Source organism: Dipodomys spectabilis, unplaced genomic scaffold, assembly GCF_019054845.1.
Source record: "Dipodomys spectabilis isolate Male_0828 unplaced genomic scaffold, ASM1905484v1 ptg000140l, whole genome shotgun sequence".
In the NCBI taxonomy this organism is placed as follows: Eukaryota; Metazoa; Chordata; class Mammalia; order Rodentia; family Heteromyidae; genus Dipodomys; species Dipodomys spectabilis.
The window spans coordinates 38,878,008-38,894,211 of NW_024870817.1; the positions used below are offsets into that span (position 1 = coordinate 38,878,008).

At 39.8% G+C, this 16,204-nt stretch overlaps 1 protein-coding gene across 1 annotated transcript in view; it reads left to right on the forward strand.

Moving 5' to 3' along the window:
- Positions 1 to 563: 563 nt before the first annotated feature.
- Ankrd55 (ankyrin repeat domain 55) overlaps positions 564 to 16,204 on the forward strand; it is an 82,374-nt gene continuing 66,733 nt past the window's right edge. The window contains exons 1-2 of the mRNA XM_042691122.1: positions 564 to 601; positions 903 to 995. Of these exons, the coding sequence (XP_042547056.1) occupies positions 938 to 995 (58 nt within the window). The 5' untranslated portion in view covers positions 564 to 601; positions 903 to 937. The remainder of the gene's footprint in view (positions 602 to 902; positions 996 to 16,204) is intronic.

The window sequence follows — 16,204 nt, forward strand, 5'->3', positions numbered from 1 at the left end:
CATACATGCAAGGCAAGCGCTCTACCACTGAGCCACCTTCCCAGCCCCCTCCATAAAAAATCTATAGTATCATCAAGTTACTACCATTTATTCAGTTGCTCCTCAAAAAGACATACATATGGGGGCTTTTTCAGGTTGCATCCCGGCTGTGCTGCAATAAATGCCTTTGTGACTTCACCATTGTCATTTTATCATAACAAATACTTGAAATAGAAACCTTTCAAATGCTACTTCCTTCCCCCAGCGTCCCTGTCAGAGCCCAGAAAGCAGCACAGAGAGGGAGACCCAAGATGAGCTGCAAAAGTAGCTAATTCCTCCTCCACACAGCACATGGCCAACAGCCTCCTGCTACAATATTTACGTCCTATTCCATTGAGATGGCACTCTGCTCACGTGACCCAAATGCAGTTCTCACTCCACCAAGAACACAGCCGAAACGCAATCTGCATTGGCAGCTTCGCACATGCTCCGTCTGGCCCTGTAAATCCTCTCTCACCCATTGAGATTTCTGTTGGTTTTAAAAACAACGTTTTAGCTGCGAATGTTTTAGCTACTAAAGCTCTGAGACCTGCACTGTTTTCCTGGCCCAGGTCCAAGGCAGGTAGCTTCCATGAATATTGATTTGGGTTTTTTGTTTTTTGAAGGGTTTGTGCTGTTTTGTCTCTTGGCTTGGGGGTGGGGTGTGTAATACTTAGACACAAGTACAGCTGATGAATGAAGCTATGAGAGTAACTCTTCCTGGCAGGTATTACAAGAATATTCACCTATTTTTTTTTTACCATTTACCTTGACATTAGCCTGCAGAGCTGATGCATGCCTAGTTCTTTCATGAGAGTCTTGGCAAGCGATGCTGTATTGATTAGTGTGGGCAGCGCAACGTGAGATGCTGTTTTCTTCTCTAGAGACCTGGATGTTTTTTTTGCCATTCTGATGGTAAATGATGAGACAGGCTACCATGGATTTCAGCACCTCTTCAGTGTTTGATCAACAAAAAGGTAAAACGCTGCTTTAATATGTTCTTTGGCTTTTGTCATCCTTAGTACAATGACTGGGATTTTCATTTATAAAGAGGTGTGTGTGTGTGTAGGATATAGAAGGAAGATTTCACCTAGAAAACAAGCCCTGTTCTGAATGTTCATTTCTAATAGGCATTTGTATGACTGAAACAAGCTTATGGGCTTTCTATCTTACTGAAGTATTTATTAAGAGTTTTTAAAATTGATTTAAAAGTAAACTGCTCGTGTGTATAATGCCATCTTCATTGTTTTTTAACCAATCTTTAGAATATATTAGAGAAAGTCACATCAGAAGAACATGTCATGCATCTCTTTTCACTCTGCAACGTCAGTGTTGTCACTGCGTCTTGTCCTTGATTCTCTTCAAGTAGGGATGTTGATCGTAGAGGTGGTGGTTCCTAGATGTCTCAGCCAAGATGGTATAAGGATTTATCACTTTGTGATTATTGTCCACATCAAAATATAGCTTCTTTATTTGTAATTTCCAGAGTGTAGGTAATTTTATGCCTGCAAAGTTTACTGTGAAATCAACCTATTCTTATAATAAGCAAGTATATGTATACATATATGTGTATATATATTCATATAGTCTATATACGTGCATTTTACATATGCATTGTGCATATATACATATCCATGTGATATGTGTAATTTTATACATAGTCTGTATATACAGGCCATTTCCATGTTTTAAATGTAATAAATATTTTTAAACATCTGGTATCTAAACCACGGTCCACAACCTCTGAATACGCTGCATATCCCTAAATACTTGGGTGATTTGTGTTGTTTTGGCTACATTGTGAAATGGTGGCTTGTGCATGCTCTTTCAAAGCTCCTTCTTTCCTTCTCCCCTTGGCTGCCTGAGCCCATACTGTTTACTACTTCTCAATCTACCTCTGGCTTCATGGGTGGATTATTTTAGCACAGTGAATGTCGCAAACTATAATTTAGATGGCTAATTAATGTTTACCTGTATAAATGTCTTCTCCAGATCTTAACTCATTTTGAAGTGTATCTGTGTGTGTGTGCGCATGCACACACACACGCCTTCAATATGTGCTGGTTCCCTTTTTATTACAAATGACACAGAAAAGGGGATTGTCACCACTGCTACCGCCACCCCATCCTCTTTGTACATTTTGTTCCACTGATGGCAATCAGCAATAGTGAAAATCTGCCCAGAAGCAAAGCATTGCTGTGGCTAAAAAAATGATGCTGCTGAGCCATGCAACTGTAGAGAAATACAATGGGTTTATTTCTGAGGACTAATTGGAGGGAGCTGGGACTAACTGCAGAGGAACTAACTGTCATCATGAGTTCATCTGTTCCCTGTGGTACCTTCCTACAGACATGAGTCCAAAACAGCTAAAACATTAATTGATAATATTGATTTTCTCAACACACCTTTCATATGAGTAATCTATAGCAATTCCTCCAACCCTAGATCTGCCTCTCCCCATGAACATAAACTATGTCCTTGTCATCTCTGCAGTCTTCACTACTTTCTCTCTGTCACGCTAAGATGATGGAAATATCAGGGCTTCTAAATCTTACAAACATAGCTCAGTCAGAATGACAGATTAATTATTTTGAAGCTGTGTAAACTTGGCAATTTAACCTAACTTCTCTGGGCCTTGGTTTCCTCAGCTGTAAAATAGAGGAAATGATGTTTACATAACAGGGCTATTGTGAAGATCTAAACTAACACATGAGGATTACTTACTACATTGCATGAAGTGCAATAGAAGTTTCCATATCATGGCCACTACTGTTGGATTATTATTTCCACTATGTGCTGGTAGTTCCTCAAGCATAAAAAAACATTCACCTCTCAGTCTCCAAGCTCGGATTTAATAGTCCTCAGATTAAGTGGGGGTTTAGTTGGTAATGGGTGACCAGATTGTAACAATTACTTTTCTCAGAACTCTAGGGTACCATTTAAAGCAAGCTCTAAAGCAATAAATTAACAAAATGAGGTGTGAATAGTTCTTTCGTCCCATTAGTCCTTCCGTTTTTTAAAAGCCATGAGGATCACAGCAGATTTAGTTTGCTGAGTAGTTTATAAATATTTGTTAGGTAAGCCACATTGAAGTGACTTTTCTCTAGAAAAAAAGAATATGGAGATTTGGAAGATGTTCTAAGAATTCTTAGTATCTAGAGAAGATACAGATATTGGCAGAGACCATTATATTTGGAAGAACCTTAGAAGTCATGCAGTTCTCTGGTTCTGTAACTTGGCTGCCCATAGAGATCTACGACAGAAGGATGGAGGGGGAGGGGTGGGGAGGAGCCGCAATGAAAATATGGCTACCTAGATCTAATCCATGGAGCCTCCAATTTGATTGGTGAGGGGTATGGCCTGACATATGTTGTAATCATCACATCTTATTTGTTACTAGAAAAGGGGAATGAGACCTGGATGCTCTCTATCCAGAAAATAGAGCAATGTCAATAATGTTAATCATGGTAAACATAGAACTTAGCTTATGTTTAACTAGAGAATGGAGAAGTACAATGTTCCAGAATGGCTTTTGGGACTCTGACCAGTTAGATCTGGAAGGCTTGAATCCCTCCAAGTGCATGTCAGGGTTTTGTTGACAGATAGACATTTGCTCCAGTCCTGTGGCAGCCCTTTTTCAGTTCCAGGAGCTTGAACAAGCTGGATGATCTCTGACTTCAGTCTCCTCTCCTATAAAATCCAGGTAATATGATACAGATTTTTACCTCCATAAAATTCCGGAGGCTTCCAGATCAGATTCTGTGACTGGCCACTGGGCTTAGGTCAGAGTCTCTCTTTGCACTGAAAACTTAGGAAGACGAAGCCTGAGTCTTCAGATCTCCCTACTCCTCTCTTGTGCTTTTTACTTTCACCATAGCAACAGCTCTTTGGTCCCACGTGCTCTTCCTGGCTGTCTTCCCTCTCAAAGCCCTCAATGCAGGAAAGGACTGTAGTAACATCATTTACTACAGAACACAAAGCTTCCTGTAAAAGTCTACATGTTATGTAACTGAACATATTTTCATTTTCAGCTTTATCTCCACTTGTGAAAAGAAAAACTTTGTTGTGGCTAAAGGAATCTCAAGCCTCAGAGAGAGAAGGAGTAGTAAGGTGGTCTGGGGGTGCTTACTGAGGCTGCTAAAAGGAGAGAGTGAGGAGAGTCTGCTCCTGCCCCTGTGTGTTCATTTACAAACACCTGCAGGCTGTGGGCCCCTTACTGCGTGTTTCTCTTGTAAAGTGGCTAAGAGAATGAGAGAAAAGACTCATCCTATCCAGGTTAGTATAATGTGTTGCATTAGCATCTTAGGGCTGTGGTAACAAATTATCACCTCTTATGGTGCTTAAAACAACAGAAAATTTACTCTCATAGTTCTGAGACCAGAGATTTGAAATCAAGATGTCAACAGAGAGCATACGTCTTCTAAAATGTCAGTGAAGAATCTTTCCCTATCTTTTCCATCTTCAGGCTATACTGGCCTCATGACTGCTCTCTGCCTCTATCTTCCTATGGCCTACTCCATGTGTGTCTTTCCTCCGTGTGTGTGTGTCTCAAATTCCTTTGGTCCTGGAAAACCCCGAATAAACTCTGCAAGAGCTTTGACTTAACCACATCATTTCACAGCTCAGGTATTTCTTTATCATGTTATGTAATAGTTACAAGTTCTGAAATTAGGCCATGAATTTATCTTTAGGGCCATCATTTATCCCTGTATATGAAGTAAGAAGTCAACCACCAAAAAGTATGCAACCTGATGATATGGGTTTTTTTTTTTTTAGTAGAATTCATTCTCGTGAAGCTAGAAGAAAAGTTGGCACCTAAAGGGTATGTGGAAGGACTGTATTTGGTACTGACTGAACAGGCCCTTTGCATGCATAATATAACCACAAAGTTGCTTATAGAGAGTAAAAGATGGAGACTCTTGTGTGAAAGACTGAAGTTAGTCAAGCTCATAGAACTCTCCTATCAACCCCACTATTTTTATTTGTTTTTATTTTGTTTTTTGTTGAGATAGGGTCTCACAATGTAGCCCAGGCTGGCCTTGAACTTGCTATGTAGCCCAGATTGCTCTCAAACTTGCAATCCTCCTGCCTCAGCTTCTCAAGTGCTGAGATTGCAGGCATCCACCTCCACATCTGGCCTTCAGTCCCATAATTTTTGTTCCTTTTTCTGAAGAAATGACAAAAGGTCATGACTTAGTGAACATTATCGCAAAGTATAATGGAAAAGCTAGAATTCCAACCTAAGCTTTTTCTTACTTCAAACTTCATGTTCATTCTGCCACAGTACGTTTCTTTCTCAGTATCTAAAAAGTTTAGTGGAAAATTAAGGAATCAATGAAAAGAATCAAATTAACAGAGTATCTACTTTTATCATTAAGTGATCATGCTTTTGAGTTTTTAAAGCTCCTACACACAGATGTGCTGGGTTTGATCCCAGTTTCAACAAGATTTGAATTTTGCTGAAAGCGCAAAAGTTAAAACTGGAATCTAACAAACCAGATGACTCTAAATGAAGAACAAGCGAACTGCAAAGGAGTTTGGGGAAGAGAGCAGTGGGGAGGCAAGCGTGAGAGACAGGAAGGAGATGATGATCATCAAGTGAACCTGGACTAAAAGCCTGGAAGCCTGGAATGAGGCCCAGAGCACCGAGGATCATCCTGAGATTGAGTTTGAGGTGACAAGATGACAAATCACTCACCTACTAGATACCATCAGAGTCTCTATTTCCTGTAAGGAGATGTTCTACCTTCTCCTCTCTTGGATAAGAAAGAGATGAAGGGAAAAGAAAGATGGTAGAAGAATGTCTTTTTTTTTAAAAAAAAATATGCTTAGCCACTCAATACCCAGCCTAGGCAAGTGTGTTTACTAGACTTCCTCCAGTGCTCCCACCCACCCACCCCCACACATTTCTCTGCCTCTTTGAGCTGCTCACTTCTTCTTCTCATCACCCAACTCCAAGGAAATGCTGTGATATACCAGTCCATTCTGGAGTCTCTGCTGTAACAGATGGAGGCTCCCATCTGCTACCACCTGGTACAACAATGCCTCTAAAACCTGAATACCCTCTCTACTTCCCCTTCTCAGATTGTCTTATCAGCATGTATAAGAAGGAAGCCATTGACTCACCTCATCCAAACAACCTAGAAAATGCAAGTAATTTATATCAGAGACAGTGGAGTGGTGTCATTCTCCACAATGGGTATACTGGCCCCCAGGGAGGCAGTGGGGAACTCTTGCTGGAGTATGGTATCCCAAGAGGATGGGTGCATGTTCACCCTAGATATCCCCTGCATCTTTTTTCTTGGGCAAGTTTATTCAGGGAGAAAGGATCCTCTGCCTGGATAGCCACATCTTCTGTATCAACTCTGGCATTTCCCACAATGTCATCACATCCATTTCAGAAGACCAAGCCTCAACTCAGCCCCTGGCCCTGTAAAGAGCTTTCCCTGTTATCTCTGTTCATTGATCTCACAACACTGCAGGACTAAGAAACTCTGCTGGAGACCTCACATCTGGAGATTTTCCCTTTTCTGTAAATACTGCCACTTTGTTACAGGCCATGCTAATGGAACCCAAAAGAAAACCACCAAACTTGTAGCTGTTTCTGAATAACTACTTAAAGATAATAATAAAAAAAATAGATAAAACCAACAATAAAAACAGTCCAAACTAGAACTTGGGAAAACTTGTAGCTGTTTCAATTAAGAAATAAGTAAGAAGTAAAACATCTCACTGGTTTCAAAATATGGGAGAAGGTGAGAAGACAAAGCTCTAGATGCGTGGAGAGCTGGGATCATAGGAGATAGGATGTGCAAGGGCTAGACAGCAATGCAATGGAAGAATATGTCTGATGGGGAGTTACATGCTGCACATACTGTTGATTCTCAGAAGGTCTGAGGCACATTCGGTGCCGTGTCTGCTGGTTGTGCACATTTTCTCACAGGAGTGATCTGCATCTCATCTGGTTCATCTTTTAAAGTCATAATAGCTACCTCTCAACTGATAAATAAGTTTGCCTGCTTAATAAGGTTACTTTGATCATTTTTTCTTTGTGAAAATTGAAAATGGCACTTGCTCACTGATCAAGCTACTCTTACTTTCCTGGGTGTATTAGGAGAGGAAAAAAATAAAAGAGAGTCTATACTCTATATGGGAAGTATTCCCCCTTCTAGGTGTGCCCTCAGAACATAAAAATGTATGCATGTAATAATAGTGTTCCAATTATTTTGACTTGTCCTTTGAAAACAATTTCACTTAAGGAAATGCAATTGTAGGAATGATATAGAAAATATTTGTATACATCTACCCAGATTTATCTATTATTAACATTTTATCGCATTTCCTTTATTAGTTGTTCTTTCTGCCTCTGTCAGTATGTGTGTTTCTCTTTCTTTGTACCTTTATTGACTCTTCTGTCTGTATTACAAGTTTTCCTACTGGTCCAATAATGTCTTTTCTGACATCCATCCCCTTCCCTCAGTATTGAATCCTGTCTAGGATTAGTTGTCATATTTAATTATGTTGCTTTAGACACCTTTAATCTGAAGTGTTTCTATAGACTTTGTCTTTTATGACATTGACATCTTTTAACATTATAAGCTTTCTCTCTTCTTAAATACTTCGTTCCACTTTTGGAGTTTGAGTCGTCCATGACTGAATTGGTGCGATATACTCTCTGCCAGAGCACTGTATAAGTGATGCTGTATCTATCCCAAGTTACCACAGGCTATTTAAAGCCTTTCTAATTATTATCTTGCAGTAGAGGTGTGGAAGTGTTGGATGTCAGTTGGTTCTAACAGAGTTCATTTTTTCCCAATTGTGAAGTTGATATTACCTTCTTCAAAAGAAAATTCAAGCAATATAAGAAGGAGTACTGTATACAGAAAATATTGTATGCCTTCAACTAGGGATATGTTCTCCAGAATCTTAGCCCTAGCCTGTTGCCAGAATCTCAGCACCAAATGCATCCAAAATAACTCAGACCCTATGCTAGGGCTCGTTGTGGCTTCTAAATAAGAAACAGATCAGGCCGAGAACATTAACCAGGATTCATAGTTAGAAGAAACTACCACTCTGAGCTCCCAAGTCATAGACACTCCGCCACACTCTGTTCCCATTATCTCATGTAGTCCTTGACACAACATCTGGAGCAGATGCCATTGTGGTTCATCTGAGCTGGTCTAACCTGCCTAAGCCACACAGGGCAGAGGGCATCCTAGCTGTCTTAATTCAGGCTTCTGGTCCCCAATCCCTTCTAATACTTTCCTTCACACTTAACATATGCCTTCTGGATTCTGATGCCTCACTCCACCCACTTCTACTTGATATCATTTACAAGGAGGAAGTGAAAGGTGAGGCAGCTAAAGTCCTTGGCAGGGGGCTAATTTCCTTCCTCCGCTGGTAGAGCTGGGATAGCTATGGTGCCCTTAAGCTGAGCTTTCCTTTGTGGGGAGTTTGGCCAAGAGGTCTCAGCAAACTGTGACAGCTTGACCTTTCCCAGGGTGGGGGTGGATTGAGTTTCCATGGCAGCCTGCCTGGGAAGCAAAGAATGGCTTCAACAGCGAAGGAGGAAGAATTCAGAGGGTGAGGTGGTGCTGGAGTGTGGCCTAAGGAACTGATAGGATGGGAAGCATGGAACCAGGTCCGGACTTGGCTTCCATCACAGCAGCATCTAAGGTGGCTCTTTATCATCCTCTTACTCAGTCTTTTTGTTCTATGCAGCAACAAGTTGACATTTCTCCAAGAGACAGTTCAGAGAGTTCTGATGTTGTAAACAACATGAAAACAGCAGTTAATTAAAAAAAAAAAAAAGTGAAAGAACTTCTGCAAACTTGGAATTCTACTTTTTGGCTGTGATCTCAAGACCACATCTGTGATCTTTGATTCACTAGTTCAAAATACAATCCATGCTTTTTACAAAGTGTATTTTTTTTTCAAAAACTGTGAGGGGGCACCCCAAATCCACCTAATTGACACTCTTATCCTTCTGATTAGCTACCATTATTTTTAAAGGATGTCCTAAAGTTTTACCTACAAAGAAGATGACTGGAAAGGATTACTGAATACAGACAGAAAGGAATTTTGGTGGGTTCATAGGTGTCTATTTGCAGATAACAACAGGAAAAACCAGTTTAACAAAGGATCCTGGAATTGCTTTACTTTAAATTATACTTTTAGAATTACAATGGACCTTGGTAAATAAATAGTTCAATTCCCTCCCTCTTTTTTTTTTTTGGCCAGTCCTGAGGCTTGAACTCAGGGTCTGGGCACTATCCCTGAGCTTCTTTTGCTCAAGGCTAGCACTCTACCACTAGAGCCACAGTGCCACTTCTGGCTTTTTCTGTTGATGTGGTACTGAGGAATAGAACCCAGGGCTTCATGCATGCTAGGCAAGCACTCTACCACTGAGCCACATTCCCAGCCCCCAGCCCTCCCTCTTTATATGTGGAGACTGAGAGCTAGAGGGTCAGTCATAGTAGTGTAGAGCTGTGTGGCCACTGGAATCAAACTGAATGCCCAGATTCCAACCCTGCCGCATACTTTGTGGGCCAGTTCTTTAACAGTTCTGTTCCTTACCTTCTTCACCTTGCAAGTTAAAATGAGGACACTACAAAGTATTGTTATAAATACTGAATTAATTAATACATACAAAACACCTGGAACTATGCCTGTCCCACAATAATTACTAAGTGTTGGTGTGAGCAACAGAGTGGTTATAAAGATGGTTATAACAGTCCTTATAGGATTGTTATAAAGATTTAAGGAAGTAATACATGTGAAGCCCTGGAACTGTGCCTTGCTCTGTACCAGTGCTTAGTAAGTGACTTAACTAGAGTCATATGGTCAATGTCTTCTAGGTATCTCCTCTCCAATGGGTTCTCAGCACAGCATTCTTTTCCTTTTGGAAGAATAAAACTCTGTACTAGAAGGAAATGGATTCTCCAAGAAAGCTCCTAGAATTTTGAGGGTTGTTATTTTCTTTTTCCTCTGTGCCTGGTCTTCCTCCTATGAAACTAAGACATCTAGATAAAATTCTTCCCTTTGCTCAAAAGCCAACCTAGCTGATAGAGTTCACCCTGTAGGTGGCTGCCACTCAAGTTTCTGGGCTTTAAATTGCTCTGGTAATCTCCAGTTTTGAAGTAGAACCTCATTATTTAAAAAAATATATGTTTTAGCTGGGTACCGGTGGCTCATGCCTATAATCCTAGCTATCCAGGAGGCTGAGTTCTGAGGATTACAGTTCAAAGCCAGCCCAGGCAAGAAAGTCCATAAGATTCTTATCTCCAATTAACCACCAGAAAACCAGAAGTGGCGCTGTGGCTCAAGTGATTGAGCACTAACCTTGAGCTGAAGAGTTCAAGGATAGTGCTCAGACCCAGAGTTAAAGACCCATGACCACCACCAACAACAAATAATAATAACAATAATAATGATTATGTTTTACATTGCTGAACTATTTTGAATAGAAGAAATCTCCTTCAATACTGAATTTTATTTATTTACTTACTTTACTTATTTATTTATTGGTCATGGGGCTTGAACTCTGGGCCTGGGCACAGTCCCTGAGCTCTTCAGCTCCAGGCTAATGCTCTACCACTTGAGCTACAGTGCTGCTTCTGGTTTTCTAGTGGTTTATTGGAGATAAGAGTCTCACGGACTTTCCTGCCTGGGCTGACTTTGAACCGAGATCCTCAGATCTCAGCCTCCTGAGTAGCTAGGATTACAGGTGTGAGCCACCAGTTCCCTGCAATACTGAATATTTAGATTATGTTTTTTGATTATGTTGGATTTTTGTCTCCTCTTTCTGTTCATTTCTGCTTTTAGGAATGTTAATACAATCATAGCCTTTCAAGGTATAAAAAAAATCTGTCCAGTAAATAATTCATCCACTCTCCAGTCTCCAACCATCCAGCTACCCTCTCTAGAAGCAAAGCAATGTAACCAGTTCCTGATGCACCTTTCCAAAAAGACTTTTTAACAGAAAAGCAAATACTTAAATAGAGTCTTCAAAAGATAGTTTTCCATTTACTTTTATAAATGCAAATTAATCCTTGATGTCTTTGACCCCTAGATTATAAGAACTTTGATTGAAATGATACTAAGCTTACGTTTATGGTAACCATTAAAGTTTGCTTGGAAGTGTGCTTCCAACTTTGGGTTAGTGTATGACATTTATTTTTATCTCAGTGAGCATAAACTCTATCATAAAGATGTTGGAGGTAGTACACCGAGCCTCACAAACTATGCAACGAGGTGGCACTTAGAGGACAGGCTGCTGAAAGACAAAATGGAATGGGGGAAAGTGAAATGTCCATCTAGCACCAAAGAAAGGTCACAAGTTACTAGGTCATATGGGGCCTTTGCTTCCTAGCTAACAGGTGGCTATAGACCACAGTTCCTATGGATCAGAGCATGGAATCTAAGGCCAGACATCCTGTAGCCTTATCAGTTTCACCACTATTTATGAAATTATGGATGACTTGATAATCACTGTAATCCTCCCTACTTCCTAAAGCTATTAATAATTCAGTGGTATGATCTTTAGAGAGCACTCAGCTCAGTGTTTGTTGTACAGCAAGTATTATATAAGTGGTGACCATCATTCTGACAATTGTTCAGGCAGTGACATGGTCCTGAATAGGTCCTGTGAGCCACTCAATGAGCGTCAAGCCTTTTATAGTGATGAAGAGATATTCTGTGGATCTGATTATGTGGCAATTTTGTCTAACATTTAGGCTTGTTTTCAATTCCTTCTGATGTGCTACTGAAAGTTCAGAATTCAAAACTATGCAACAAATATAAAAAAGCTAAGAACTCTGACAGTGGACTGACCACAAGGTTCTACAGAATATGACTAAGGTAGAGTTTGGTTGTGGATCCCAAATTCATACACAAACCATAGCAGAAGTGTGGTTCTGGGGAATTCTACTCCCCAGATCACAGTTCCACTGAAAGGGCTAAGTGGGGAGCTGTTACTAATAAGGATTTAGCAAATGATAAAGTTGGCATCACAAATTTGTTGTGAAAGGACAAATCATTAGTTGACTACTTCAATAGAGTGAAATGCAATATATAAAAATAAAGTTTGAATATTCCCTATTAACTATGGTATATACCAAAAATAAGTATGAAGTTCACCAAAGATGACTTCTATAATCATTAGAGCAATGAATTAAATTTTACAATGCAGTATTCATTGATGTTTGTTTATATAGATCCTGATCATGTAACCATAAAACAAAGCAAAAGCCAATGAAACCAAAGTGAGAACTTAAGAGATCCACAAGTAAAGGTAACGATAGCACCTAAAAACAGATGAGGAGTTACTGTCTTGACTTTATGTGAAGCTCTTCCAAATCAAGTAGATAGTACATGAAATAATAATACCAAAACATCCGTAAATAACTCGTTAAACTGCATGGGAATAAATATGAACAATAAAATAAATGGCCACTGAAGGTTTATATTCTGTCTTTCATATCAATATTAATTTATTAAGAAACAATAGGGCAGTATTGTTGAGGATGGGGTGAAGTGAATAGCCTCAAGCTCTGCTTGAAAAGGATGCATTGGTCTACCCTTCTGGGAGGGAATTTGACCAAGAGTCAAACTCACTGAACTCCCAGGTTCACTTCTAGGAAATCAATGTACTTTCCTAGAAAGTATGAGGACCTGAGTTGTTTAATCTCTAAGAGACAGAGAGAGAGAGAGAGACAGAGAGAAAGAGAGACAGAGACAGAGACAGACAGACAGACTCCACCTCTCCACAGACGTTAGTTAGGACTTGCTAAAGTATACATAGGGGTAAAGAGCACTAATTCACAAGGCAATTCTTTGGTTTCTGAACTTCTCTGGTTATTCGATCTTATGTATTACCTTTTATACCCATAAGAACAAGTTCTGGATCCACAAAAACACTCCATATTCTCTTTCCAAGCTTTTCAGTATTTGCATGCAGCTCTCATATTCAATTGAGTTTGCTCTTTTAGATTAAACATTTAACCATTACCATCCCTCACCCCTGAAAAATCCCCAGATAAAATAGCAAATACCTGCCTCCAACATCTGCCATTCCTATAAGTAGAATCATATAGTTAATTCAAAAGACAGGGAAGGAGCTGGGAAGGTGGCTCAGTGGTAGAGCGCTTGCCTTGCATGCATGAGGCCTTGGGTTCAATTCCTCAGCACCACATAAGCAAAAATGAAAATAGCTGGAAGTGGCGCTGTGGCTCAAGTGGTAGAGCGCTAGCCTTGAGTTGAAGAAGCTGAGGGACAGCGCCCAGGCCCAGAGTTCAGGCCCCACAACTGGACCCCAAAAAAACAAAAGACAGGGAAATTAGAGAAAGGGTGATTGAAATCATAATACTGGACTTCTTTTCAATTCCCAAAGGCAGCTCAGCTAGCATAACTCTTCATAAAATCTATAATAAAATTCATGTAAGATTGACACCTGCCTGATGACCAAAGAAGTTTATGACACAATACTTTGGTGTCAAAAAGATTTCTACAAGACTTCAGTGGATGAGAAAACTCATTTGAGTACAAAGTGCACACTAAATTGATTTTAAAAGTTATGCGATTTTATTTTATTTATTTATTTTTTTTTTATTGTGAAAATACTGTACAGACGGGTTACAATTAGATGGGCAAGATAATGAGTTCATTTCTTGTCAAGCATTGTAGCCTCCTCCTTTGTTTCCCCTTCCCATCCCTTCCCAGCCTCCCCCTGCCCCCCTACCCATTCCTCCCCCTGCCACCAAATTTGTAAAGTTCATTTTCCACATGACAACTTGTACTTCTCATTGTTGCAACTGGTCCACCTGTATCCTTATTTAAACGACTTGTTTTTCCCCTTCCCCTCCACAAATTATATCAACATCAAATACAGTGAAAGCAGGGGTTATACTGTGGGGGAAGGACATACAAAGCAACAATCTATGCCTCCATCAGAAAGAATGCCATAGCCCCATTTGTTAGGAAATGGAAAGACTTGGAAAAAATTTTATTAAGTGAGGTAAGCCAAGCCCAAAGAAACATAGGTCCCATGGTTTCCCTTATTTGCAATATCTAGTATATGTATGAGTCAAGCAGAAAAGGCCAGATAAGGTGATGTTAGGAAAATGAACCCTAAGATATGTATTCAAATGTTTTTTTTTATTTCATGCATTTGTTTCTAACGCATTTATAAGTTACCCGATTTTAAAGATCTTACTTTATTCAGGAATTGCTATTATTAAAATGGAAGTGTATTCCTTGAAAGTAAATTGTAGAAAGGCCTCCTTACCAAAGACCCACAAAGACATTCTTCCTAAAACAAATGCCATTTCCAAAGACCATTCTGACCAGAAGATATACCAAACATAGAATTCATTCACAGCTTGGAGGAAAAACCCTCCCAGGAACATAGATGTTGAGGCACAAAGAAACACAGCGTAGGTTACATGACAAGTCTGGCTATGAGGGAAAGTTGGAGTGTGTCTAGATATTTGTTACCCTTAAACTAATATTGCTGCAGGATTTCCTTCTCATAAGAAGTCTATTTTCCACCCTCCCTGCATAATGTTTGCTTCAACTACATATGCTCTCAACCAGTACAGTGCAGAAAAGTTTGGAGGTTATTTTTTTTTAATTCTTCCCATATGACAGTAAATTTACAAAACCTTCCTAAAATCTCAAGCAATGCACCCTAAGAAACAGAAATACATTTCAGCTCCCAGAATCACTTCATCCTTCTGCAAGTCAGAGCATCTCACTCGGGGGATAGAAGACAGAGGTGCCTATGTACATCAAAGCAGAAATGTGGATAATAGTACTAATTATTGTCACACTAATAATGTTCATTATTATCATACCTGGATTTGTGCCAGACAAGGCTTTCAGCATTTAATGACAGTTAACCCATAGGCTGTTCTTGTCCCATTTGGCAAGGCAAGGGCATAGGAAGGCTAAACAAAGTGCTTACAGTCACATAGCTAGCAAGTAAGTGGCAGTGCCAGGATTCAAGCTGTCATAGTGTCAGAGCTCCTACCATTTCTGAATATTGCCTACCAGAGTCCATGCTGTGACTCACATGCTATATATGATAAGAATCACATGGGACTGACTTTGTTTCAATGTCAGCCAACTATATCAGTTACTTTGTGTTCCTGCCTGGGCAGAGAGTTAGTTCCAAGCTGACTTAATTCTCAGAGGAACTGGCACCAGCCTTACTCAAGGCCCAGGTCAGATCCCACAGAGACTCTTCATCACCAGTGGGTGGCGATGTTGTTATATGGAGCCATTGGGGGTGCAATGAAAGTCTGGTTCCTTTCCTGAAAGAGGAAAGGCCTGTCTTTATTAGAAAGGTCATTCTGGGTAGCCCTAACAATACAAATGCTTTACTGTCCTGAAACTTCCAGGACAATTCTTCAGAAAGAAAGAGGACTACAATTATTAGAATGTCTACCCATTTGTTTTCATTTACATGAGCCTTTCCTGCCCTGCCAGATTATCCCCAGTATGTCTCTGTATGAATTAGACATTTATCTTCCCATTAGGGCATGTCATGTTCTTCTTATGTAGTAGAGATTTTCCCATCTTTGTAGTCAAGTTTTGCTAGTTTATGGGAGATGCTGAGTAAATGAGTCAAAAAAAATGTAAATACTTCATTGGGAGGCAAATAGTTCCACTCCAAAGCACAACCTACAAATATCTGCATAGGCCTTTAGAGTCACCTCGAATGAACCCAGACTTGATGGTGACTCAGATGGGTTCAATCACTCAAGGATCCCAAAATAGAATAAATCGAATCTCCTAAACTATCAAATTTAAACTCCCCAAACTGCAGTACTCAATTTGCCATTACATTTACTTGACCCTTCAACAAAAAAGTCACAGCTTATACAAGACAAGTGTTGAGTTGACCTCTAGGTAATTTCAATAGGAAGGAAAAAAGGAAGGAAGGAAGGAAGGAAGGAACGAACGAACGAACGAAGATGAAAAAATATATATGTTTTGGATTTATGTGCCTCTTTTGGATATGTTAGGTGGGTTTGTGACCTTCAGTGGAAGAAAGTTATTCCTGTTCCCATTTTGGATTTTACAAAGATCATTAGTCATTCTTCTTTTTGTACCTGTTATTTCTACAACATCTTTTCTCATTCCTATAGAAATTCTTTGCACAAACTCTAAGCTAAGGCCCAGTGGT